Source organism: Callithrix jacchus, chromosome 22, assembly GCF_049354715.1.
Source record: "Callithrix jacchus isolate 240 chromosome 22, calJac240_pri, whole genome shotgun sequence".
Classification (NCBI taxonomy): domain Eukaryota; kingdom Metazoa; phylum Chordata; class Mammalia; order Primates; family Cebidae; genus Callithrix; species Callithrix jacchus.
In genome coordinates, this window is record NC_133523.1 from 14,533,046 (window position 1) to 14,558,317 (window position 25,272).

General features: G+C 48.3%; 2 protein-coding genes and 1 long non-coding RNA gene across 5 annotated transcripts in view; 1 reads left to right on the top strand and 2 right to left on the bottom strand.

Annotated features, from left to right (window-relative positions):
• LOC118150239 (uncharacterized) overlaps window positions 1–24,688 on the bottom strand; it is a 52,394-nt gene extending 27,706 nt beyond the window's left edge. The window contains exon 1 of the long non-coding RNA XR_013530955.1: window positions 24,555–24,688. This is a non-coding gene — a long non-coding RNA (uncharacterized LOC118150239). The remainder of the gene's footprint in view (window positions 1–24,554) is intronic.
• OR10H1 (olfactory receptor, family 10, subfamily H, member 1) lies at window positions 5,250–23,977 on the bottom strand. Of its 3 annotated transcripts, none has more exons than XM_078359929.1 (2): window positions 10,785–23,977; window positions 5,250–6,866 (listed from the first exon to the last, which is right to left on the bottom strand). In XM_078359929.1, the coding sequence occupies exon 1, from the start codon at window positions 20,720–20,722 to the stop codon at window positions 19,766–19,768; it is 957 nt and encodes a 318-aa protein (XP_078216055.1). In that variant the 5' UTR covers window positions 20,723–23,977; the 3' UTR covers window positions 5,250–6,866; window positions 10,785–19,765. The 3 variants fall into 3 exon arrangements, with proteins under 3 accessions (XP_078216055.1, XP_054106473.1, XP_078216056.1); XM_054250498.2 differs by having other exon boundaries at window positions 5,250–6,884; XM_078359930.1 differs by having other exon boundaries at window positions 5,250–5,981; window positions 6,517–23,977.
• Window positions 12,010–13,508, top strand: LOC100412230 (Uncharacterized). Its single transcript, XM_002761856.6, has one exon. It carries the CDS (start codon window positions 12,010–12,012, stop codon window positions 12,955–12,957), a length of 948 nt encoding a protein of 315 aa, XP_002761902.2. The 3' UTR covers window positions 12,958–13,508.
• Window positions 24,689–25,272: the final 584 nt, after the last annotated feature.

Sequence of the window (25,272 nt, forward strand, 5' to 3'; positions counted from 1 at the left end):
TAGTAGAGATGGGGTTTCACCGTGTTAGCCAGGATGGTCTTGATCTCCTGACCTCCTGATCTGCCAAGCTTGGCCTCTCAAAGTGCTCTGGGATTATAGGCATCAGCTACCAAGCCTGGCCTAAATTTTTTTGTTAATTTTTGTGGGTACATAGTCGGCGTGTATATTTATGGGGTACATCAGATATTTGATACAGGCCTGCAATGTGTAATAATCACATCGTGTAAAATGGAGTATCCATCCCCTCAAGCATTTATCCTTTGTGTTACGAACAATCCAATTATACTGTCTTGGTTATTTTTAAATGCCAATTAAATTATTATTCACTATGGCCACTGTGTTGTGCTATCAAACACTAGTTCTTATTCATTCTATTTTTTTGTACCCATTAAACAACCTCTCTTACCCCTCGCCCTCTCACTACCCTTCCCAGCCTCTGCTAACCATCTTTCTACTCTCTAGCTTCGTAAGTTCAATTGTTTTTGTTTGTTTTTTTAAAAGCTGGGTTCCGACCTGGGCACACAGGGCAGCCAGGGAAAATTTGAGGGGTGGCATCTATAAATGCGGACTGATTTGGAGGAAGCCTGAAGGGCCCCAAAGGCTCCCCGAGGCCCCTTCTCTTGTCCTGGGCCCTGTATCCAGCACCAGGCTCCCCTGAGATTCATTTGAAACTCACCCCTGAAGACAGGGATGATGTAACAGCTCAGCCTTCCACCGCCCCCCCCCCCGCCCTCTTCTGAGCTCACTGCTTGTGTGAGGGAGCCAGGGGCTTTTCAGATAACCACAGCAGGGCAGCCCTCGCATGGGCACAAAGAAAAGCAAGTGTGTTCCCCAGGCTGCCTTCCTAGAGGAGGTGACGCAAGCACGGGATCAGGATAAAGGCTGTAGGTAATCAGAATGTTAGGGGTGGATCTTGGACTCAGAAAGGGGCCGCATGATGTCAGAGGCGAGTAGAGACTCAGGCATGAGTCCTCATTACAGAACCCTGCACCCAGGATTGCTGTGCGCGTGTCACCACAGGTCGTAGGGTGAAAGTTGCGCCTGGGGGACATCGCTGTGTACCATCCTCTGCGCGCCTCCGTGCGAGTGCGCATGTCTGCGCGCATCTCCAGGTGTGCATGGGGCCGGGACCCTCTGCAGGTGCGTGTCCACCTCCGCGGGTGGGGTCTCTGCCTCTGGGAGGGCTTGGGTCTGAACACTCGTGCTCGTGCGCTCACGTGCCGGTTGTGTGCATGCTTGGTGCTGGTGACAGAGCCTGCAGCACGTGGGGAGAGGAGGCAGGTGGAGACAGGTGTGTGAGGGTAACAGTGGGCACCCGCGTCTCAGTCTGTGGAGGTACAAGCCGCCCATCTCTAAGCTTTCCTGAGGAGGCTCCCCCTCTGCTTCCAGACACACCTGGGTTGAGGGTCAGCGCTGCCCTGGGCGGGAGCAGGAAGGCTGAGCCAGAACAGCGCTGTGTTCTGTCTCAACTACCTCTGGACTGACCCTGGGCATCCCAGGACTCTCCCCCTCCCTTCCTGAGCACAGGCTGAGCTGTGAACACACTGCAGAGGCAGGGAGAGATAGAACAAGGCTGAGGGTGAACCATAGTGCTTTGTTGAGGGGGAGGAGAATGGAGTTTTGCTCTGTCACCCAGGCTAGAGTGTAATGGCACAATCTTGGCTTACTGCAACCTCCTCCAGGTTCAAGCAATTCTCCTGCCTCAGCCTCCCTAGTAGCTGGGATTACAGTCATGCACCACCACACCTGGCTAATTTTTGTATTTTAAGTAGAAATTGGGTTTCACCTTGTTGGCCAGGCTGGTCCAGAACTCCTAACCTCAGGTTATCCACTTGCCTCAAAGTGCTGGGATTACAGAAATGAGTCACTGCACCTGACCCCCTGGATGCATTTTTTTAAAAATTGAAATAAATTCACATCATATTGAATTAAATATTATAAAGTGTACAACTTAGTGTTTAGTACACTCACAAAGTTGCACAAACCACCACCTCTATCTAGTTTCAAAATATATCCTCCCCGCTTAAAAACCCATACCCCTTTGGGAGGCCGAGGCGGGTGGATCACGAGGTCAAGAGATCGAGACCATCCTGGTCAACACGGTGAAACCCCGTCTCTACTAAAAATACAAAACATTAGCTGGGCATGGTGGCTCGTGCCTGTAATCCCTGCTACTCAGGAGGCTGAGGCAGGAGAATTGTCTGAACCCAGGGGCGAAGGTTGTGGTGAGCTGAGATCGTGCCATTGCACTCCAGCCTGGGTAACAAGAGCGAAACTCCATTTCAAAAAAAAAAAAAAACCCATACCCATGATCAGTTGCTCCCCATTCCCCTCTCCCAGCCCCTGGGGTTGGCAACCAACACCTGCTTTTTGTCTCTACGGACTGGCCTGTTCTGGACATTTCATATTAATGGAATCAGAACGTATGTGACTCTTTTGTCTGGCTTCTTCCAACTGACATCATGTTTTCAAGGCTCCTCATGTTGTAGCATGGGTCAGTGCTGTATTCCTTTTTATTTTTACTTTGTATAGGTACACAGTAGGTGTGTATACTTACGGGGTACATGAGCTATTTTGACACAGGCATACAATGAGTAATAATTACATCAGGGTAAATACAGGATCTGTCACCTCAAGCATTTGTGTGACAGACATTCCAATTATACGTGTTTTTTGTTTTGTTTTTTGAGATGGAGTCTCACTCTGTCACCAGGCTAGAGTGAAGTGGCGTGATCTCGGCTCACTGCAACCTCCACCTCCTGCGTTCAAGCAATACTCCTGCCTCGGCCTCTTGAGTAGCTGGGATTACAGGCATGCGCCATCATACCCAGCTAATTTTTGTATTTTTAGTAGACACAGGGGTTTCACCATGTTGGACAGCATGGTTTCGATCTCTTGACCTCATGATCTGTCCATGAAATTATCCATTAAATATTTTAAAGGGGACAATCAGTGGCATTTAGTACATTGACAATGCTGTGCAGTTACCACCTCTAGTTACAAGACATTGTCACCATTCAAAAAAAACTTCATAACCATCGGTCAGTCACTCCCCATTCCACACTACTCCCATTCCCCAACAGGAACTCATCTGCTTTCTTTCTCTGTGGATTTACCTATTCTGGACATTTCCTATAAATGGAATCATATACTATGTGGCCTTTCCTGACTGGCCTCCTTCACTCAGCCTCATGTTCTCAAAGTACATCCACATGGTAGCATGTGTCACTGCTTCATTCCTTTTGCATGGTTGCATAATATTTCATTGTATGGTTGGACCACATTTTGTTTATCCATTCATTCATTGATCCAGTTTGCATTTTTTTTTTTTTTTTTTTTTTGGAGACAGAATCTCGTTCTGTTGCCCAGGCTGGAATGCAGTGGCATGATCTCAGCTCACTGCAATCAATCTCTGCCTCCCAGGTTCAAGCAATTCTCTGTCTCAGCCTCTCATGTGTCTGGGATTACAGGCATCCACTACCACTCCCAGCTAATTTTTTTGCATTTTTAGTAGAGACGGGGTTTCCATCTTGGCCAAGCTGCTCTTGAACTGACCTTGTGGTCCTCCCACCTCCACCTCCCAAAGTGCTGGGATTAGAGGCATGAGCCACCACGCCTGGCCCCAGTTTGCATTTTAACATAAACTTTTTAATTTTGCATCCAGCCTGTTTGCAGACTGGCAAAAAAGAGGGAGGGAAAGGAGTCATAGCCTCCTATTTTAGTTTTTTGGGGAACTTCCATAAACTAAATAAAGGAGAAGGGCTCCTGTTGGTGCAGGCAGGAGAGCTGCCCTGGGGGAGAAACTGGGCAGATCTGACTGTGGCCACTCAGGGAAGGTGATGAGAGAAGCCAGGGCTGACAACCTAGGTTTTTGCACCAGTGGAGGGTTGGAGTTGGAGGACTAGGGTAGGAGTTAAAGAGGGGAGGAGACCAGCAGAGTCATGTAGTGGAAGCATGCTGGGCCCATAACCCAGAGGTCAATGGATCATAACCATCATCCGCTAAGAAGTTTTTGGTCATGCATGGTGGCTCACACCCATAAATCTCAGCACTTTGGGAGGCCGAGGCAGATGGATCACTTGAACTCAGAAGTTCGAGACCAGCCTGGGCAAAATAGTGAAACCCCATCTCTGCTAAATATACAAAAATTAGCCAGGTGTGGTAGTGCAGGCCTGGCTAATACCTGGTAATCCCAGCTACTTGGGAGGCTGAGGCAGGAGAATCACTTGAACCCGGGAGACAGAGGTTGTGGTGAGCTGAGATTGTGCCACTGCATTCCAGACTGGGAGACAGAGCAAGACTCTATAAAAAAAAAGGGAGGGGGGCGCAGGGGGAGGAGATTCAGAGAGGTGCATTGGCAAGTGACTAGAGACACAGGCTCAGCTGGGGTCAGAGGGCGTGACTCTATGGTGAAGCCAGTTAGCTCCTTATCCTTGGGAGGGTCTCATATGAGTTACACCACATCAACAGGAGCTAAAAGCTTAACTCATTTATGCCTCACAATAGTCCCATAATATAAGGATTCTTACTCCCATTTTTAACTGCCCAATGGGTTCACCTTGCCCCCTGCCTATACAGAGCCAATTTATCAAGGCAGGGGAATCGCAATAGAGAAAGCGTAATTCACGCAGAGCTGGCTCTATGGGAGACTGGAGTTTTATTACTACTTGAATCAGTCTCCCTGAGCATTCAGGGAGCAGAGTCTTTTAAGACAACTTGGTGGGTAGGGGAAGTCAGTGAGCCAGGAGTGCTGGCTGGTCAGAGATGAAATCATAGGGAGTCAGAGCTGTCTTCTTGTGCTGAATCAGTTCCTGGGTGGGGAGTCACAAGATCAGATGAGCCAGTTTATCGACCTGGGTGGTTCCAGCTGATCCATCAAGTGCAAGGTCTGCAAAAGACCTCAAGCACTGATCTTGGGAGCAGTTTAGGGAGGGTCAGGATCTTGTAGCCTCCAACTACATGACTCCTAAACCAGAATTTCTCATCTCTGTGTCTAATGTTAGTCCTACAAAGCCAATCTAGTCCCCAGGCAAGAAGGAGGTCTTCTCTGGGGAAGGGCAGTTATCATCCTTGTTCCAAACTATGAACTATAAGTTTCTCCCAAAGTTAGTTCACCCTATGCCCAGGAATGAACGAGGACAGCTTAGAGGTTACAAGCAAGATGGAATTGGTTAAGTTAGATCTCTTTTGCTCTCTCAGTCATAATGTAGCAGGAGCAGCCGCGGGAAATGGATCTATCCAACACCAAATACAGGAGGAAGAAGTTTATTCGGCTGGGAGCAAGGTGGCATAACTGCCTTACAGCCAAGCTCGCCTAACAAAAGAAGGTTCCTTCTTTACATAGGCTTATACTTTAGATGTTACACGTGGAAGAATCTTAGGTTTATAGTTTAACATATGAAAAGGGTCTCGGTTTACAGTCTCAGGAATTACATATGAAAAGAGTTTCGGTTTACAGTCTTAGGAATTACATATGAAAAAGATCTTGGTTTACAGTCACAGGAATTACATATGAAAAGGGCTTTGGTTTACAGTCTTGGGAATGAAAAGGGGAAGTTTACAGTCTTAGGAAAAAGGGGAAGTTGATCTGAGATGCCTGGGTCTCCCTCTTCATCCCCCCCTTTGAGACCCTCACCACTTTATATTAGTGAGAGGTCTCACTTTCATTCTCACTTTCCAGATTTTCTGAAGAAACCAACTGATAATGTTTCATATAATACACTTGTGATGTCATTTTTTGGCTAACTACAGTAGTGATGAATCCCCTAATCATCTGAAGGAACAGGAGGAGTAGATAAGAGAGCAGTAAACGAACACCTATTATTATTATAACACTTATGATGAGGGTTTTGAATCCTCCCAAGGATGAGAACCAACCTCCAAATAAGGACTCAGGGTTAAATCCGTGCCACACCCTTACAGGCACGTGTGCCAGTTTGGTCCTGTCTCACACAATATCCTCTGCTGCTTGCCCCGGTCACCTACGTGCAGATGGCAATTGGTTAGACTGAATTTCCCACAGACTCCCCCTTCCACTGCTAGCAAATAATCTAGGGCCAGCCGTTTCTGATAAATTGCATTTCTCATTTGAGTTTCTTGCCAGACCAAGAGGCATAGAGCTTTACCCGTTTCATTAGTGAGTATTTCCAAAATAGCTTGCAACCAGATGATCTGGTTGAGCATGTAAATAGGGGTCTGGTATCCCCATGAGCCATCCTCAGCTCATGTGGCTGGCCCATATTACTCAATAATTATCTTCCGTGGCCAATCATCTGTCCAGTTCCCTAGTTTTAGGTCTCTCTTCTCCCTAGCAGAGGAAACTGGATGCCCTAACAGCTCACATATCTTAAATAGGAGGAAAGAGGGCTTAATGATGCCGATGACACAGCTGCCTGTCCATCTCATGGATCACACACCTTATATTGAGTACCATTACATAAACAGGTTCCCTTCTGTGTTCCCATACATTTATCAGAACTGCAGGACAAAAGAATGGCAGTAATTTTTACGTCCTACCTGGTGTACATACTGAGGGCACTCTTCAAAATTCGTTAATGTTCCTACTGTGCAAGTCCAAATATTAAGAAGAACAAGTCCCATGATGAATCTCCTCATGCTTCGGCCGTGCGTGGACCAGCCAGCTTCCGGGACGTGGCTGGAGCAAGGCCTGTTGTCCTTTAAGGTGATTCTGCAGTCCTTGCCTTGGTCTAAGTCTCAGCCGTTGCTGGTTTTTACAGCTGTGGTGGATTCAGGCTGGGATTCCCTCTACCTTCACAGCTGTGGGATTGGTCAGGATCAGGTCTGAGGTCCTTTCCATTGTGGCTTTAGAGGGGCTGTACTCCTGTCCTTTATCCACACGTGATTACCTAGTGAGAAAGGGTGAACTGGGGAGAAAAAGGCTTACAGGACATTTGTTATTTACTTAGGTTGAGGTAACCTAAGCGATTCTCCTTAGAGCTGATAACTAGCATCCTAACTCAATCTCTCCCCATTCCCGAGGAGTTCCTAGGAGTGCCCAGAGTAGGGGAGGGGGCCTATGGTATAAGACTTCATAGGGGAATATACTGTTTTTCCTAAAGGGGGTGCCTCTAATTTTGAATAACCCCAAGGGAAATGCCTGCACCCACTTTAAGCTTGCTCCCTGACACACTTTCCCTAAGCTGTTTTTGATAGTCTTGTTCATTTTTTCCCATTTTTCCGGAACTCTGAGGTCGGTAGGCAGTGTGCAGTTTCCAGGTGATCCCAAGCCTGTTGCTGTTTTCCGGACTAAATCTGCCACAAATGCTGGTCCACTGTCTGCTCCGATGTGCAGTGGCAGTCCGGCAGTCCAAACCTAGGGATAAGATCTCGAAGCAGCACACAGGTTACTTCATGGGCTCTTTCAGTCCCATCCAGAGTATGTGCACACCAGGACCGACAAATACTTATGTCCTCCACACTTGGACATTTCAATAAAGTCTACCTTGAGATCTTCAAATGGAGCTGCTCCATAAGCTTGAATTCCAGGGGGAATAGTTGGACCCTGCCTCGAGTTGTGTTGCTGACATGTAATGCATCGCTGTGCCACAGTTTTGGTCAAGGCTGGTAAGTGTGAGATGTAAAAGTACCAGCCCAACATCTTTTCAAGCGACTCTTGACCTAAATGAGTGGTCTCATGTATGACTTGTACGCCTGCTGCCCCAGCAGCTGTGGTACTGCTATTCTTCCATCTGGCAGTCGGATCCATCCTTCTTTAATCAGTTGCCCCCCTTCTGTCCGGAGAAAGTCTCTTTCCACCTTAGAGTAAGTAGGTGTTAGATCAGGGATCTGGGGAATCAGCGGGGCTGTAACTGCCGTTCGGTAGGGGGTAGATGCTGCCTTATGAGCTGCTGAATCCACTCGGGAATTTCCCAGGGCCACGGAGGTGTGGGCCCACTGATGTCCTTGTCAATGCACGACCGCCACCCTCCGGGGCTTCCAGACTGCTTCTAGCAACTGCAAAATTTCATGCTGATACTTTATTTCTTTTCCCCCTGGTTAACAGGCCTCTCTCTTTGTACCGAACTCCATGTACTTGGAGAGTCGGGAAGGCACATCGAGAGTCAGAGTCAATGTTTACAACCTTATCTTTACTCAGCTCTAGGGCTTGAGTTAAAGGGATGAGTTCAGCCTTCTGAGCTGAGGTGCCCTGAGGCAGGGATTCAGCCTTGATTACAGTGTCCAGAGTTACCACGGTGTAGCCTGCACATCTGTCCCTTCATGGATTGACAAAGCTGCTCCCATCCACATACAACTCCCAGTCTACTACTGTCCATGGCTGGTCCTGAAGATCAGGCCTGCTGGAATAGACTGTGTCCAGGACTTCAACAGAGTTGTGTTCAACGGGACCGTCTGATGTTGGGAGCAAAGTGGCAGGGTTTAAGGTGTTGCAGACTTCAATCGCGATGTGGGGATTTTCACATAGCAGGCCCTGGTATTTGGTCAGCCTAACATTTGACAACCAGTGGTGCCCTCTGGTATTCATTAGAGTCACTACTGCGTGAGGTGCCTTGATATTTAGGTTCTGTCCCAGAGTTAGCTTATCTGCTTCTCGTGCTAGCAGAGCAGTTGCTGCCAGGGCCCTTAAGCATGGGGGCCATCCTTTGGAAACTCCATCCAGCTGCATGGACAGGTAAGCTAAAGGCCTGGGCCAAGGTCCTACTGTTTGGACTAGGACCCCAACTGCCACTTTTTCTCTTTCTGCCACATATAATGTGATGGGCTTTGTTAAATCAGGCAGCCCCAAAGCTGGAGCTGACATTAGTTTTGTTTTCAGTTCCTGATAAGCCTGACGCTGCTGGGATCCCCATTCAAAGGGCTCCTTGTCTCCCCGCTCTGTCACATCATAGAGGGGTTTGGCTAGTACTGTGAAGTTTGGAAATCCACAATTTACAAAACCCACCACTCCCAGGAGCTCTCTCGCCTGCTGTTTAATCCCAGGTTCTGTCACTTGGCAAGCGGCTTGCTTCTAGGCTGCGTTCCCCCTTCCAATAACCAGGTGAGCCTCAGATGTTGCATTTGCTTTTTGGCATATCTGGGCTTTCCTTTTAGACACTTTATACCCACAGTCCTCCAGGTGCCGAAGTAAGGCATTTGTTTGCACACCCGACTGCCGTGGGGTGTCCCAATAGAAGGTTATCAGCATACGGGGGCAGCATGCAAGCAAGAAGCTTCTGGGGGGGCGGTCACAGGCTGATGCCTCCCCATCAATGATGAGAGAGTTTCTGAGCCCCTGGGAAGGTGGGTCCAGGTGTATTGAGTGGTTACACCTGCTTCTGGGTTTCTGCCATTGAAATGCAAATAGTTTTTGACCCTCCTAGGCCACTCCAATGCTAAGGAGATATGCTTTAAGTCCAATTAAGTGAACCAACTATCTTCTGCTGGCAATAATCCCAACTGCGTGTATGAGTTGGGTGCAAAGCCACGTAAGCCCTGCACGGGCCTGGGCGATAATATCAGTCCTCTGCTTCTGGCTAGGAAGGCTCCACCCTCCTTCCCAAGGGACACTGAGAGCCTGGATGACCCCTGCCTGACGCATTTTTAACTGCAGGGAGTCTCCTTTTGAATGGGATAGTGGCCCTCGATTTGCACAACAGATTTTGCCAGACAAGGGGGGCAGGGGCAGTCCATTAAGTACAAAAAAGTCTGTTCTCTTAACACCTTGAGCTCTAACAATATTGGTTTTTTCTTCCCGTGGGGGGTTACAGGGTTGTCGTCCGAACTGTGGGCTCTGTGGGGGCATATGAGTCCGGCCCCCCTCTTTTAGTCCAGTGGCCCTTCCATTAGATTGAACAGAGCCCCTTCACTTTTTATCTGGATCCTTGTGCTTAGGATCACCCTGTTCTCCCATTAACTGTGGGCATTTTTTTCCAATGTCCTATTTCTTGACAAAATGCACACTGATTGCATTGCAGGCGCAGGAAGGCAGACTGTGGGGCTTTCCAGGAACCCCCCTTTTTCCACGTTCTTGGGGGCGTTCCTCTCATAGCAGCAGCTATCAAGTCAGCCTTCCGTTGAGCCTGACATTCCCTTTCCCTGTGATTTTTCCCTCTGGCTTACCGCCTCTTGGTTTACAAATGCCTGGTTAGCTACTTCCAATAACGGAAGTATTCACGCATGCAAATCCTGCCTGCTCTCTTAGCCACTTCGAAGGGTTTAACACTAACTGCAACCACGAGTCCATGTATGGAAATTGATCAAGGTGTTCTAGCTCGCCGTATATAACCTCATGCCTTACTTTGGAGACAAGGGGCTGTCTAGGGTCCCCTCTGTGGGCCAACCTACCCTAAATGCTGGCCAATCTTCCCTACATAAAACCCTCAATTTCTCTGGTGTCATAGTTACTTTATAATTCCCACTAAATCCCTTCTTGAAATTTTTCAGCATGGTTTCTAAAGGGGTGGAATGGCTATGGGAGTGAGCCATATTAACGATTCAAAAAAACAATTCCCACACTTAGGAGAGTGTTAGCTCACTCACAGTAGTTCCTGCCTCGCAAGAGGCAGCACGGAGCACTTTCCAATTTACATTCACTTCAATCCTTTTACAACGCCCAGAGGCTTCTTCACTCAGCCTTATGTGGCTGTCTCTAATTTTTACAAATTGCTCGACGACATAGACACACATCCACACACACAGACACAGAATCGAATGCTCTCCTTCCAACAGGGAGCTACCTTCCAACGTGCCAAATCTGGCATCCATGGGTGATCAGGCCATGCTTCCACCAAACACGGGGTGGGCTACTTTCCCTTGGTCAATCTTACCAAATTCAGTTGTCTGGACTTCCCCAAATGCTCATTCCTCCTTGGTGTTCAGCCACTGGGTGGATCCATACTGCAGGGCCTCCCTGCTCCGCTCTGGCGAGGCTTTTCCACCAGGCAAATACCTGTCCGGGAGTGCTCTCAGGATGTGTCACCCCGGTGAGCAGCAGTCCCTCTGCAGGGATGCACCACAAGGCTAGGGGAACCACCTAAGAGACTTTTTCCTGCTGTCTGCTATCCGAGACTTCCTTCCTAGCAGGAGCAGCCGCGGGAAATGGGTCTCTCCAACACCGAATACAGGAGGAAGAAGTTTATTCGGCTGGGAGCAAGGTGGCATAGCTGCCTAACAGCCAAGCTGGCCTAACAAAGGAAGGTTCCGTCTTTACATAGGCTTATACTTTAGATGTTACGCGTGGAAGAATCTTAGGTTTATAGCTTAACATATGAAAAGGGTCTCGGTTTACAGTCTAAGTAATTACATATGAAAAGAGTTCCGGTTTACAGTCTTAGGAATTACATATGAAAAAGATCTCAGTTTACAGTCTCAGGAATTACACATGAAAAGGGCTTTGGTTTACAGTCTTAGGAATGAAAAGGGGAAGTTTACAGTCTTAGGAAAAAGGGGAGGTTGATCTGAGATGCCTGGGTCTCCCTCTTCAATAATTTGGCAAAGGCAGTTTCAATTTTCCAGGGGAGCAATGAGGCTCAGAGAAGGGAAGCAACCTGCCTTGCATCTCACAGCTAGAAAGCAGCGGTGATGAGAAATAAACAGAGTCTGGACATTTCCATGCCACAAGAAAGAGACGACTTCCAGCTGAAGGCAGCAATCAGGGAGCAGCTTGGCCATAAAATTCTGGCAGGGTTTGGACCCATAAAGATAGGGAGAAGCACAAAAAGACCAAAACGAACAAAGGCAGAAAAGCAAGGTGTACAAGGTGCAGGCGGTGGTGCATGGGTCAAATAATCATGATGCCAATAACAACAGCAGAATAATTAACAGTATTTATAATTTATTAAATTTCTAGTTCGTGTCAGGACCTGTGCAAAGCACTTAAGATGAGTGATGTTATTTAAACCTCGATAATATGCCATTTTGCAGATGGAGTAACCATGGCTGGGACGGATGAAGGAGGCGCTTTCAGGTGTCCTCCCAGGTAAAAGTCACTAGACACCCCGTGCTCCTAACCACTGGCTCTTCTTTCCTCTCCTCTGACTAGGGGTGGCTGCCATGCTGGGGCAAAACCACACCTGCATGTATGAATTCATCCTTGTCGGCTTCTCCACCTTCCCCCACCTGCAGCTGATGCTCTTCCTGCTGCTCCTGCTGATGTACCTGTTCACACTGCTGGGCAACCTACTCATCATGGCCACCATCTGGAGCGAGCATGGCCTCCACACGCCCATGTACCTCCTCCTGTGTGCCCTCTCTGTCTCTGAGATACTCTACACCGTAGCCATAATCCCGCGCATGCTGGCTGACCTGCTGTCCACCAGGCACTCCATCGCCTTCCTGGCCTGTGCCAGCCAGATGTTCTTCTCCTTCACCTTCGGCTTCACACACTCCTTCCTGCTCACTGTCATGGGCTATGACCGCTATGTGGCCATCTGCCACCCGCTGCGCTACAACGTGCTCATGAGTCCACAGGTCTGTACCTGCCTGCTGGGCTGCTCCTGGGCTGGTGGCTCTGTCATAGGGATGGTGGTGACCACGGTCATTTTCCACCTCTCCTTCTGTGGACCCAATGAGATCCACCATTTCTTCTGCCACGTGCCGCCTCTGCTGAAGTTGGCCTGTGGCGATGATGTGCTGGTGGTGTCCCTGGGCGTGGGCTTGGTGTGTATCATGGCCCTGCTGGGCTGTTTGCTCCTCATTCTCCTCTCCTATGCCTTCATCGTGGCTGCCATCTTGAAGATCCCTTCTGCTGAAGGTCGGAACAAGGCCTTCTCCACCTGTGCGTCTCACCTCACGGTGGTGGTCGTGCACTATGGCTTTGCCTCTGTCATTTACCTGAAGCCCAAAGGTCCCCAGTCTCCAGAAGGAGACACCTTGATGGGCATCACCTACACGGTCCTCACGCCCTTCCTCAGCCCCATCATCTTCAGCCTCAGGAACAAGGAACTGAAGGTTGCCATAAAGAAGACCTTCTTCACCAAACTCTTTCCACAGAACTGCTGAAATGGCTGGCTTTCTCTCAAGAGATGTAGTGAATGGGAACACTTCAGTCTTCTTCCTCTGTTTCTCTTCCCTCCTTCCCTTTCTTTTCTTTTTCTTTCCTTCTTCCTTTCTTTCTCTCTCTCTCTTTTCTTGTTTTGGAGATGAAATCTCACTTTGTCACCCAGGTTGGAGTGCAGTGGTGCAATCTTGGCTCACTGCAACCTCCACCGCCCAGGTTCAAGCAATTCTCCTGCCTCAGACTCCCAAGTAGCTGGGACTGCAGGTGCACACCACCACACCAGGCTCATTTTCATATTTTTAGTAGACATGGAGTTTTGCCATGTTGGCCAAGCTGGTCTCAAACTCCTGACTTCAAGCTATCCTCCCACTTTGGCCTCCCAAAGTGCTGGGATTATAGGTGTGAGCCATGGTTCCAGGCCCCCATAATATATATGTATTCATCTACCGACTTACCTATCTATCCATTACCTATGTATCATCTATCTATATAGAGCTTATTGATTCTGTTTCTATGAAGAGCCCTGACTAATACAATCCATGTCCTGGTCACAGCCCTGATATTTCTCTGTGTATCACTGCACCAAGACACATGGTACCTCAACAGCTGGGAACAGAAACCAACACCTTTCTGAACCCCCAAAACTAGCACAGGAAACAAAGGCGGCCGTAAATAATTATACTAATCGTAGGGAAGTCATGGTGGCTCACACCTATAATCCAGCACTTTGGGAGACCAAGGTGGGCGGATCACTTGAGGACAGGAGTTCAAGACCAACCTGGCTAACATGGTGAAAACACATCTCTACTAAAAATACAAAATAGCTGGGTGTGGTGGCGGATGCCTGTAATCTCAACTACTCTGGAGTCTGAGGCAGGAGAATCGCTTGAACCCCAGGAGGCAAAGGTTGTAGTGAGCCAAGACGCCACTGCACTCCAGCCTGGGCAACAGAGCCAACTCCATTCCAAAACAAATAAATATAATGACCTTAAAAATCTAACATTTATCACCTGCTTTCTGCATGCCAGACACTGTCAATTACCCTACAACAGATGATGCTACTGAATTTTCAGCATACTCCTCAGAGGTGGATATATTATCATCAAACCCATTTCAACGATGGTAAACGGAGCCTAAGAGATGGAATGTGATCTACCCAAGACCAGTTGGCTTTATTGCTGAACCAGTGCATGGCCCTACTGGCAGGTCAGAACTTGTCTTCATCTCTTGAGAGAGCAAAAGGTTGCCTATCCTACTTCTGTGAACTGTTACCACAATGGTGGGTCATTGGACCATTCGTGGGTTCTGGGAGCCATAGAGAGGAGGCAGTTCCTGGAGAAGGGAATTCTGGGAGGAGAGGGGTAGGTCATGGAGCTTAATTGGAATAATGCTTTTTCCCATGGCACTCCTGCTGAACTGCAGATTCCTGCTGAGTTTCCACACCTGACTCATTGACTATCAGGATACTTCAAAGATTGGTGGCTTTCAAATGATCATTTCCCCAACAGACACCTCTCCCTCTGGTCCCAGCTCATTCAGCAACCCTTGAAATGATGACATGATCCTAACTAGTGTTTATTGAGAGTATCTGTGTGCCAGGCACTGTACCGAGCCATTCGCAAACACTGTCTCACTTTAGTCTCATCTCTGCCTTAGAAGGTAGGTGCTTTGGGCTTTGGCCTTCTTCCAAGGTGGGATCAGAGAAGGAATGTAACCTGCCTAAGGACAGACAGCAGTTGTGCATCCTGTTAACAAACTTGAAAACTCTAATTGGGGACACAAAATTTGTACGTCATGGTTGCCTTCCTTTTCCCTCATTCTTTAAATGTTTGAGAACCTATCTGGGCATACCGCAGTGGACAAAACAAAACAAGTCACTTATCTCCCCAAAGCAACATTCTAGTGGTTACAGGCAGTGACACGCAAAAAGCAGGAGATGCCAGGTGGTACTAGGTATGAGGACAAAAGTAAATCATGTCAAGAAACACATGACGCGACCAGGGGTTTTGCTATTTTGTGCAGTGTGGTTGGGGAAGGACTCTATGATATTCAAGCAGAAAGCTTTAGGCAGTGAAAGAGAAGCCATGTGGACATCTGGCAGTTGGTGTGGGGAGAAGGGAATTCCTGTTAGCAGGCACAGCATGTGCAAAGTTCCTGAGGTAGGAGCATGTCTGGTGTGTTTGAGGGACAGTGGGGAGGTTAGAGCAGAGTGACTGAGGGAAAGAGAAGAGGCCAGAGAAGCAGCAAGGCCCAGGTGCACAGGGTTTTGTGGGCACCATAGAAACTTCAGATTTCCCTGTGAGTGAGACAGAGAACCACCGGAAGGTTCTAAGCAGAGGAGATACAATACAATGTACATCTAAAAGGCTCAATCTCCTTCCTTTTTTTTTTTTTTTTTTTTTTTTGAGACACAGTCTTGCTCTGTTGCCCTGGCTGGGGTGCAGTGGTACTATCTTGGCTCACTGCAACCTCCACCTCACAGGTTCAAGGGATTCTCCTGCCTCAGCCTCCCCAAGGAGCTGGGATTACAGGCGTGCGCTACCATGCCCAGCTAATTTTCTTTGTATTTTTAGTAGAGATGGGGTTTCACCATGTTGTCCAGGCTCGTCTCAAACTCCTGATCTCAAGTGATCTGCCCACCTTGGCCTCCCAAAAGGCTGGGATTACAGACTTGAGCTACCACACACAGCCTCAATCTCCCTCTTTATTGAGACTATAGTGTAGAGTAGGGGTGGTGGAACGGAGACCAGCTTGACAGTTACAGAAACCATCCAGCTGAGATAGAATGGTGGCCTCAACCAGGGCAGTAGCAATAGAGGAGGTGAGATGGAGCCAGGTTCTGAATATGTTTTGAAGGGAGAGCCACCTCTGATATGCTAGTGAACAGGACAGGGAGTGTGAGAAGGAGAGGAGTTGAGAGTGTCTCCAAGGAATTGAGACTGAGTTACTGTTTACCAAAATCGAAAACAAGCTGGGAGGAAGATGTGTGGGGGAGAGGGGTGAGAGAGAGAGAGAGAGAGAGACAGAGATGGAGAGCGATAATGATAACGACCATGAGAATAACCGAGAGCTAGAGATTTGCACACGTTATGTTTGGGATGCCTGCCATGTAGCCATGTGGAGATGCTGAGTAGGCAGTTAGAAAGAGATCAAGATAAGAACCTGGGAAGCATCTGTGTGCAGATGGGACAGAAAGCCAGGGTGCTGGGTGGGACCCCCAGGGAGAAACAGACTTGGATGAGGTACAAAGTTTTAATAGTTGCTTTCCATTACACTTGTATGAATGAACCAACATCTGTTTAACAGTCCTTTATTGGCTGGGCATGGTGGCTCATGCCTGCAGTTCCAGCACTTTGGGAGGCCAAGACAGGCAGACTGCTTGAGCTCAGGATTTCAAGACCAGCCTTGGCAACATGGTGAAACCATCTCTACAAAAGAAAAAAAAAAATCCCAAAATTAGCCAGCTGTGATGGCACATGCCTGTGGTCCCAGATCGGAGGCTGAGGTGGGAGAACTGCTTGGGCTCAGGAGGTTGAGGTTGCAGTGAGCCAAGATTGCACCACTGCACACCAGCCTGGGCACCAGAGCAAGACCCTGTCTCAAAAAAACAATACAGAAACAAACAGCAAAACCCCACCAAGCCTGTCCTTTATTCATGGGTATACCTAATGCTTTTCAATCATAAATGTCACTGCTCTAAACATCCTTTTGTTGACACCGACATAGAATATGTCTATAAGATGTCAGTCTAATTGGTGGAAACGAGGAGGCAGGATTTCAACCCAGGTCCTTCTCAGTCAAACACGACTCTCCCCACACATTTTTCCCACTGCCCTGGGGGGCAATGAGGTTTCTTTCTCACAGCAAATACATAAGTCGACATTCTGGATTGTTCAGCGTTGTGAGATTAAATTAGTCTACTTTAGGAATATTTGTTAAGAATTGATATATCTTCCAAGTATCATGCTGGTACTGGATGTGATAACATACGAGATGATCAAAACTCATGACCCCATGCAGGTAGCAGCTTAAGGGATCACAATAAGTTAGCATAAGACATCCAGTGCCCAACTCATAGAGGGCATCATTCAACACTTCATGCATTGCCTTTTTTTTTTTTTTTTTTTTTTTTTGAGACAGTCTCACTCTATCCCCAGGCTGGAGTGCAGTGGTGCGATCCCAGCTCACTGCAACTTCCATTTTCTGGTTTCAAGCAATTCTCCTGCCTCAGTCTCCAGAGTAGTTGGGACTACAGGCACGTACCACCACACCCAGCTAGTTTTTTTTTTTTTGTATTTTTAGTAGAGACAGGGTTTCACCATGTTGGCTAGGATGGTCTCGATCTCTTGACCTAGGGATCCGCCTGCCTCGGCCTCCCAAAATGCTGGGATTGCAAGCATAAGCCACCGTGCCTGGCCACATATTGCCTTTTTACATTGGGATCCTAATTTCCAGAGGGTTGGTCCAGAAGGGCTTGGCCTCCCAAAGTGCTGGAATTACAGGCATGAGCCACCATGCCCAGCCAATAAAGAACCATTAAACAGATGTTGGTTCATTCATACAAGTGTAATGGAAACCTCTTTTCCACAGCCTCTTTCCAGGGTCTCTATCCATTTGGATAAAAGCAGGATCAGAGGCCAGTGGGGTCTTTTATTAAACAAAGGAAATAAAAAACTTGGCTTATGTTCTTTCCCAGGTGGCTCTGTTGTCAGGAGAGGGGAGCATCTGAGCTCAATGGACAGAAGTTACTCAGGAATTTCTACAAGACTATAACTTATTTAAAAATCATGGAGGACTCTTGAGTTTGTAGAAATATTCCATCTGTGTTCCAAGGATGCACTTCAGGGCATGGTGGGTTGCAGCTGTCTCCCTGTGCCATAAAAGACTCTAAGGATGCTGAGATGTTTCATTTGAAGAAGGACCAGTCATCTGGAAAAGACTGACATTGAAGCTTGGCTCTTCCAGGTTGGGTGGTGGTTTCTGACGAGCCATGCTTCTTCTTGTTGTTTTGTTGTTTTTTGTGTTTTTCTGAGATGGAGTCTCCCTCTGTCGCCAGGCTGGAGTGCAGTGGTGCAATCTTGGCTCACTACAACCTCTGCCTCCCAGGTTCAAGGGGTTCTCCTGCTTCAGCCTCCTGAGTGGCTGGGACTACAGTGATATGCCACCACACCCAGCTAATTTTTGTATGTTTTTAGTAGAGACAGGGTTTCACCATGTTGGCCAGCCTGGTTTCAATCTCTTGGCCTCGTGATCCGCCCACCTCAGCCTCCCAATGTGCTGGGATTACAGGCGTGAGCCACGGTGCCTGGCCTGAGCCATGAGTCTTTTGAGGCTCAGCTTCCTGCTCTACCAAACACAGGGACTGTGATTATGTATCTGCTCTACTCCCACCTTGTGAGGCGCTAATGACGTGACATGTCTGGCGGGTAACAAGAAATGGGAACTGTGGCACATACTCTGCAAAGGGAGCTTCTCTGAGTTTCCAAGTTTTGATTGAAACGGATTCCCACATACTCACTCTTCGTGCTAATGTGGGATGTTTTCACTGCTTAAGTCGAAATTAAGAGAATTCACACTTTAGGAAAAAAATGATGCATAGCTCAAACACAGAAAGACCTACTGTCAATAAATATTTAAATACTATACAGGTGGGTCAATCTTAAATCCCTGTCCATTGGGAAGTGGGTGAGCCTGCGTGACCATGAGATCAACTTTCATCCTGCAGTCTGCACTGTGTCCTGATTCAACAGAGAGCTCCCGGCTGGCCCATGTTCCGTGTCACAGCATTCTGACACAGCATTTGGTATCTCACAGTGTTGACTTTTTCCTCGATCCATCTATGGAGACATCTCGGTCTCTCGACAACTAGTCAAGATTCACCCTTGAAATGCCAAGTTTCCCTCGATGTCTTTCAGAAAGTCTGTTTATTGCTATTTCTAACTTCTATTGCATAGATCTGTGCAGCGGTGAAATTTAGGGCACTTTCTCTCCTGTGCTATAATCTGGAGTAGCCTTACAAAATCTGAGTTGTAGCTAACTGGTGCTGCACTCACAGAGAGTGGGCCATGAAATCTCCCATCTGTTTGCATTGCTGGTTTGTATTATTGGGTGTATTAGATGACTGCGGCTTTTGGCAAGAGGAATCTAGATTACAGGTTTGGTGCTGACACCTATCTTGCAGCAGATAGAAATAATCAAACCTGGTTATTCACTGTGTTAGTATCTTACACACACTTCCACTCCAAATACTTCCCTGATGCTGATTCACCCTTCTGTTTATAATTGTATGCTCTCTACAAGGTCCCCTGTAAATCTTAAAGCATAACAAAATTTCACTTTGTTGCCCAGGCTGGTCTTTAACTCCTGGCCTCAAGCGATCCTCCTGCCTTGGCATCCCAAGGCAATGGAATTACAAGTGTGAGCCAGGGTGCTTAGCTGGAATGTAATTTTCTTTTCTTTTTCTTTCCTTTTTTTTGAGACAGAGTTTCACTGTGTCACCCAGGCTGGAGTGCAGTGGCACAATCTTGGCTCACTGCAACTTCCACCTCCTGGGTTCAAGTGATTCTTATGCCTCAGCCTCCCAAGTAGCTAGGGTTACAGGCGTGTGCCACCATGCCTGGCTAATTTTTGTAATTTTAGTAGAGATGGGATTTTGCCATGCTGGCCAGGCTGGTCTCGAACCCCTGACCTCAGGTAATCCGCCTCCACTGGAGTCTCAAAGTGCTGGGATTACAGGCGTTAGCCACCACAAAATGTAATTTTTAGCAATAGCCTTTGGTAATCCAATTTAGTTGTGCTAATGAATTTCTCCTAGGTCATTACATTTTTTTCTGGGTAGAGTTTACTAAAGAAGGTCTTCTTTATGGCAACCTTCAGCTCCTTGTTCCTGAGGCTGAAGATGATGGGGCTGAGGAAGGGCGTGAGGACCGTGTAGGTGATGCCCATCAAGGTTTCTCCTTCTGGAGACTGAGGACCTTTGGGCTTCAGGTAAATGACAGAGGCAAAGCCATAGTGCACGACCACCACTGTGAGGTGAGATGCACAGGTGGAGAAGGCCTTGTTCCGACCTTCAGGAGAAGAGATCTTCAAGATGGCGGCCACGATGAAGGCATAGGAGAGGAGAATGAGGAGCAAACAGCCCAGCAGGGCCATGATACACACCAAGCCCACACCCAGGGACACCACCAGCACATCATCGCCACAGGCCAACTTCAGCAGAGGCGGCACATGGCAAGCAAAATGGTGGATCTCACTGGGTCCACAGAAGGAGAGGTGGAAAATGACCGTGGTCACCACCATCCCTATGACAGAGCCACCAGCCCAGGAGCAGCCCAGCAGGCAGGTACAGACCCGCGGACTCATGAGCACGCTGTAGCGCAGCGGGTGGCAGATGGCCACATAGCGGTCGTAGCCCATGACAGTGAGCAGGAAGGAGTGTGTGAAGCCGAAGGTGAAGGAGAAGAACATCTGGCTGGCACAGGCCAGGAAGGCGATGGACCGCCGAGTGGACAGTAGGTCAGCCAGCATGCGCGGGATTATAGCCACAGTGTAGAGGATCTCGGAGACAGAGAGGGCACACAGGAGGAGGTACATGGGCGTATGGAGGCCACGCTCACTCCAGACAGTGGCCATGATAAGCAGGTTGCCCAGCAGTGTGAACAGGTACATCAACAGGAGAAGCAGGAAGAGCATTAGCTGCAGGTGGGGGAAAGCAGAGAATCCGATGAGGATGAATTGGGTCACTGTGGAGTGATTGGCTCCCGGCATGGAGTCTGTGCCTGGGGTGAGATGTGACAGGGAGACGTCAGTTACTGGATGAAGAAAGGTTCTCGGCCTTCACCATACCTGGATTTGCCCAAGGGGCTACTCTTGGCAAATGGTAAAGCTGGCTTTGGTTCCATTCCCACTCTGGGCCTCCTATAATTTAATATTCTCATCAACCTAGTGAGAATGGTACTATTTTTTCAACCCCCTTTTGAAGTACCTTGAGGATACTCATTGAGAATACTGAAGTGTGGAGCTTTCAGGCGAAGCTATTGAAATGGTAGATGTGAGACTTGAACCCATAAATGGGCTGGCTCTAAAAACTATGATAGACTGGACAAAGATGTGGCACATATACACCATGGAATATATGCAGCCATTATAAAAACGATGAGTTTGTGTCCTCTGAAGGGACATGGATGAATCTGGAAACCATCATTCTCAGCCAACTGACACAAGAACAGAAAATCAAATACTGCATGTTCTCACTCATAGGCAGGTATTGAACAATGAGAACACATGGACACAAGGAGGGGAGCATCACACACTGGGGTCTGTTTGGGGGTGGGGTTAGGGGAGGGACAGCAGGGGGTGGGGAGGTTGGGGAGGGATAACATGGGGAGAAATGCCAGAAACAGATGACAGGGGGATGGAGGCAGCAAACCACCTTCCCATGTATGTACCTATGCAACAATCCTGCATGATCTGCACATGTACCCCAGAACCTAAAGTACAATTAAAAAAAAAATACCCTCCACTATTCCTCTATGTTGTCCCCCAAAGGAAAATGCTCCAGGCTGACGTGGTGGTTCACACCTTTAATCTCAGAACTTTGGAGGCTGAGGCGGGAGGGTGGCTTGAGCCCAGGAATTTGAGTCTGCAGCAAGCTATGACGGCACCACTGCCCTCCAGTCTGGATGACAGAGCCAGACCCTCTCTCTCAAAAAAGAAGAAAAAAATATTCCTTGACTGGAACTTCCATTCATTCCTCTCTGACCTCTTACTCCCTTCCAATAAATCGTGTTCTTCCCTCTTCCAGATATGACGAGATGTTTCCACCCATGGCTACACCACCTTGGAGCAGAGTGCGCCCCTAAATTTCAACCAATGACTTCTCTGGGGTTATCCATATAGGAAAGCAGAGGCAGGAGGCAGAGTGGCACTAAGAAAAGAGCCAAAAATCATGCTCTGATTGTTTTGCAGTTCCCAAGAAGTATGCCTCTATCTTCTGAGGCAAAGAAATGTAGCCATCAGACAGAAAGAGGCATGTGGGAATCAGCAGATCTCAGTTCAAATCCCTCCTCTGACTGTTGTGTAATTATTTTTTTCATTTTATTTATATAGAGACAGAGTTTCACTCTTGTTGCCCAGGCTTGAGTGCAATGGGGCGATCTCGGCTCACCACAACCTCCGCCTCTAGGGTTCAAGTGATTCTCCTGCCTCAGCCTCCCGAATAGCTAGGATTACAGGCATGGGCCACCATGCCGGCTAATTTTGCATTTTTAGTAGAAACAGGGTTTCTCCATGTTGGTCTGGCCAGTCTTGAACACCTGACTTCAAGTGATCTACCCGCCTTGGCCTCCCAGACTACAAGCATGACCCACCAGGCCTGACCTATTTATTTATTTTTGTAGAGACAGAGTCTCACTCTGTTGCACAGGCTACAGTCCAATGGTGCAATCATAGCTCACTGCAACCTCCAACTCCTGGATTCAAGCAATCCTACTGCCCCAGCCTCTCAAGTAGCTATGACTGCAGGCACATACCACCTCATCCAGCAGATGTTTTATTTTTTATTAGAGAGATGGCATCTTGCTATGTTGCCCAGGCTGGTCTGGAACTCCTCACCTCAAGTCATCCTCCTGCCCAGCGTCCCAAAGTGCTGGGATTACAGAAGTGAGCTACTGCACCTGGCCAGTGTTTTGTAAACTTGGGCAGATTTCTTTATCTCTCTGCACCACCATTTCCCCCTCCCTGTCTCAAAGGGTTGCTGTGGGAAGTCAATGAGCTTTTCTTAGGTGACCTAGCCTGCAATAGATGCTACATATAATTAATACAGTAAATGACTATACATGGTCTTTGCTCAGTAACTTTAATTTCATGAGATTTCCATATGTGTCTTTATGAACCACTTAAATATATTTAATTTTTATTTTTTCAAGAGACAGATCTGGCTCTGTCACTCGGGCTGGAGGGCAGTGGCACAATTGTCATAGTTCACTGCAGCCTTCAACTCCTGGGCTCAAGCAATCCTCTCTCCTCAGCCCACCAAATAGCTGGAACTACAGGCATGCATCAGCATGCTTGGCTAATTTCTTTCTTAAAAATTTAGGCAACGGCTGGGTGCAGTGGCTCACGCCTGTAGTCCCAGCACTTTGGGAGGCCAAGCAGGGTGGATCATGAGGTCAGGAGTTCGAGACCAGCCTGGCCATGAAACCCCATCTCTACTAAAAATACAAAAATTAGCCGGGCGTGGTAGCACACGCCTGTAGTCCCCAGCTACTCGGGAGGTTGAGGAAGGAGAACTGCTTGAACCTGGGAGATGGAGGTTGCGGTGAGCCGAGATTGCACCACTGCACTCCAGCCTGGGTGATAGAGTGAGACTCTGACTCAAAAAAAAAAAAAAAGGCAATGTAAAGTTTATTTGAAAAATAAACCAATTACCACTCTGCTTTCTGTTTCTACTTCTATGGACTTGCCCGTTCTGAACATTTCACCTAAATGGAGTCATACGAGATGGGTCCTTTTGTGTCTCATTTCTTTCACCAAACATATGTTTTAAGGTTAATCTGCACTGTAGCATGCAATTGTAACAGTACTGATACACCACAGCATGTATCTGAGCTTTATTCCTGCTTATGGCAGAAAGATTTTCCATTCTATGAATATGTGTCATCTGTTCATAAGGGCTGTGCCCCACCTGCTGGCGTTTGCAAACGATGCTGCAGTGAAAACGCTTGTAGCATCTGGAACCCATCAGTGGTTCCCAAAGGCTGGGGAGAGCAGAGAATGGGGAGTGATTGCTAATAGATGGTGTTTCCACTTGGGGTAATAAAAAATTATTACCTTTGACTGGAACTAGGCAAAGGTGGTGTTAGCACAACACTGTAAATGTACTTAATGGTTACGTGGAAATCCAGTAATAAAAGGCAAATGCAGTCGGCTTTCTAGAAAGAAAGAAAGAGAGAAGGAAGAAAGGAAAGGAAAGAAAGGACAGAGGAAGAGAGTAAGGGAGGGAGGGAAGGGAGAGAGGAAGAGAGTAAGGGAGGGAAGGGAGGGAGGGAAGGAAGGAAGGGAGGGAGGGAGGGGAGGGGGAGGGGGGAAGGGAGGTAGAAAGGGGAGGGGGAGGGGAGGTAGAAAGGGAAGGGGGAGGGGGAAGGAGGGGAGGAGGGGAGGGGGGAGGAGAGGAGGGGGAGGAGGGGAGGAGGGGAGGAGGGGAGGAGGGGAGGAGGGGAGGTGGGAGGGAGGGAGGAGGGGAGGAGGGGAGGGGGCGAGTGGGGAGGGGAGGAAAAGAAGGGGAGAGAGAAGCAGGAGGGAGGAAGGAAGGAAAAGAAGGGGAGAGAAAGGTGGGAGGGAGGAAGGAAGGAAAAGAAGGGGAGAGAAAGGCGGGAGGGAGGAAAGAAAGAAAAATGGAAGGGAGGAGAAAAAGAAAGAAATGGAAAGATAAAGCAGATGCACGAGCCCCACGAGCACGGCGGCGAGGACGACAGCATCGGGGCTGGTGAGAACACAACTTGGCAGCCAGCAGACCGGACCGGGCTACCGTAGCCCTGCCCCTCCCCCCGCCGCCGCTCCCCTCTCACCCTCCCTCACACAGAAGCTCCCACACACTCACACGCCTTTGCTTAAGAGTCCAGGAACAGCAGGAGCTCCTGCGGAGTAGGGCAATGCACAGACCCAGGCATGGCGGAAGGAAGGGGAAAGCCTGAATGGGAGAGAACCGACGCACAGGAAGCGAGGGACACAAACAAGATGGCGGCCACGCCGCTGGCACGCTCTCCCCTTTCCCCTCCCCCTCCCCGGGCCTAGACTGTCAGTATCTTGCTCTGCGCAGAAGCTGCGCTGCTTGAAGTCTCACGAGAATTGGGAATGGGCGACGACTGAGTGAGGCAGAATGAGATGTGAGAGTTTTGACCCCATCCCCTTTCTGGGAATCCGGAGGGGTTGCCCGGTGACCTCCGCCGGGCTTTCTATCCTTGTGGCTCTCTTTGGTGCAAGCTTGAATTCTAGGAAATAAGTAGGGGCGTGTGTGTGTATTTGTGTTTTCAATTTGAGGAGAAAGAACTGGGGGCTGAAGGTCGCCTTGGTGGGCCAGATGAAGCATGCTGTTCGAGTAGACAACTCCTGGCGCCTTAAATTCATAAAAGAGAGCATTTAACACCAAACTGTGAATAAAGAACAGTACTTAACAAAAAAAGAAGAAGAAGGGAGGGAGGGAGAAAGGAAGGAAGGAGAGAGAGAGGGAGGGAGGGAGAAAGGGAAGGAAGGAAGTAAAAAGGAAGAAAGAAAGGGAGGGAGGAAAGAAGGAAGGAAGGAAGGAACCTTAAGAGGAC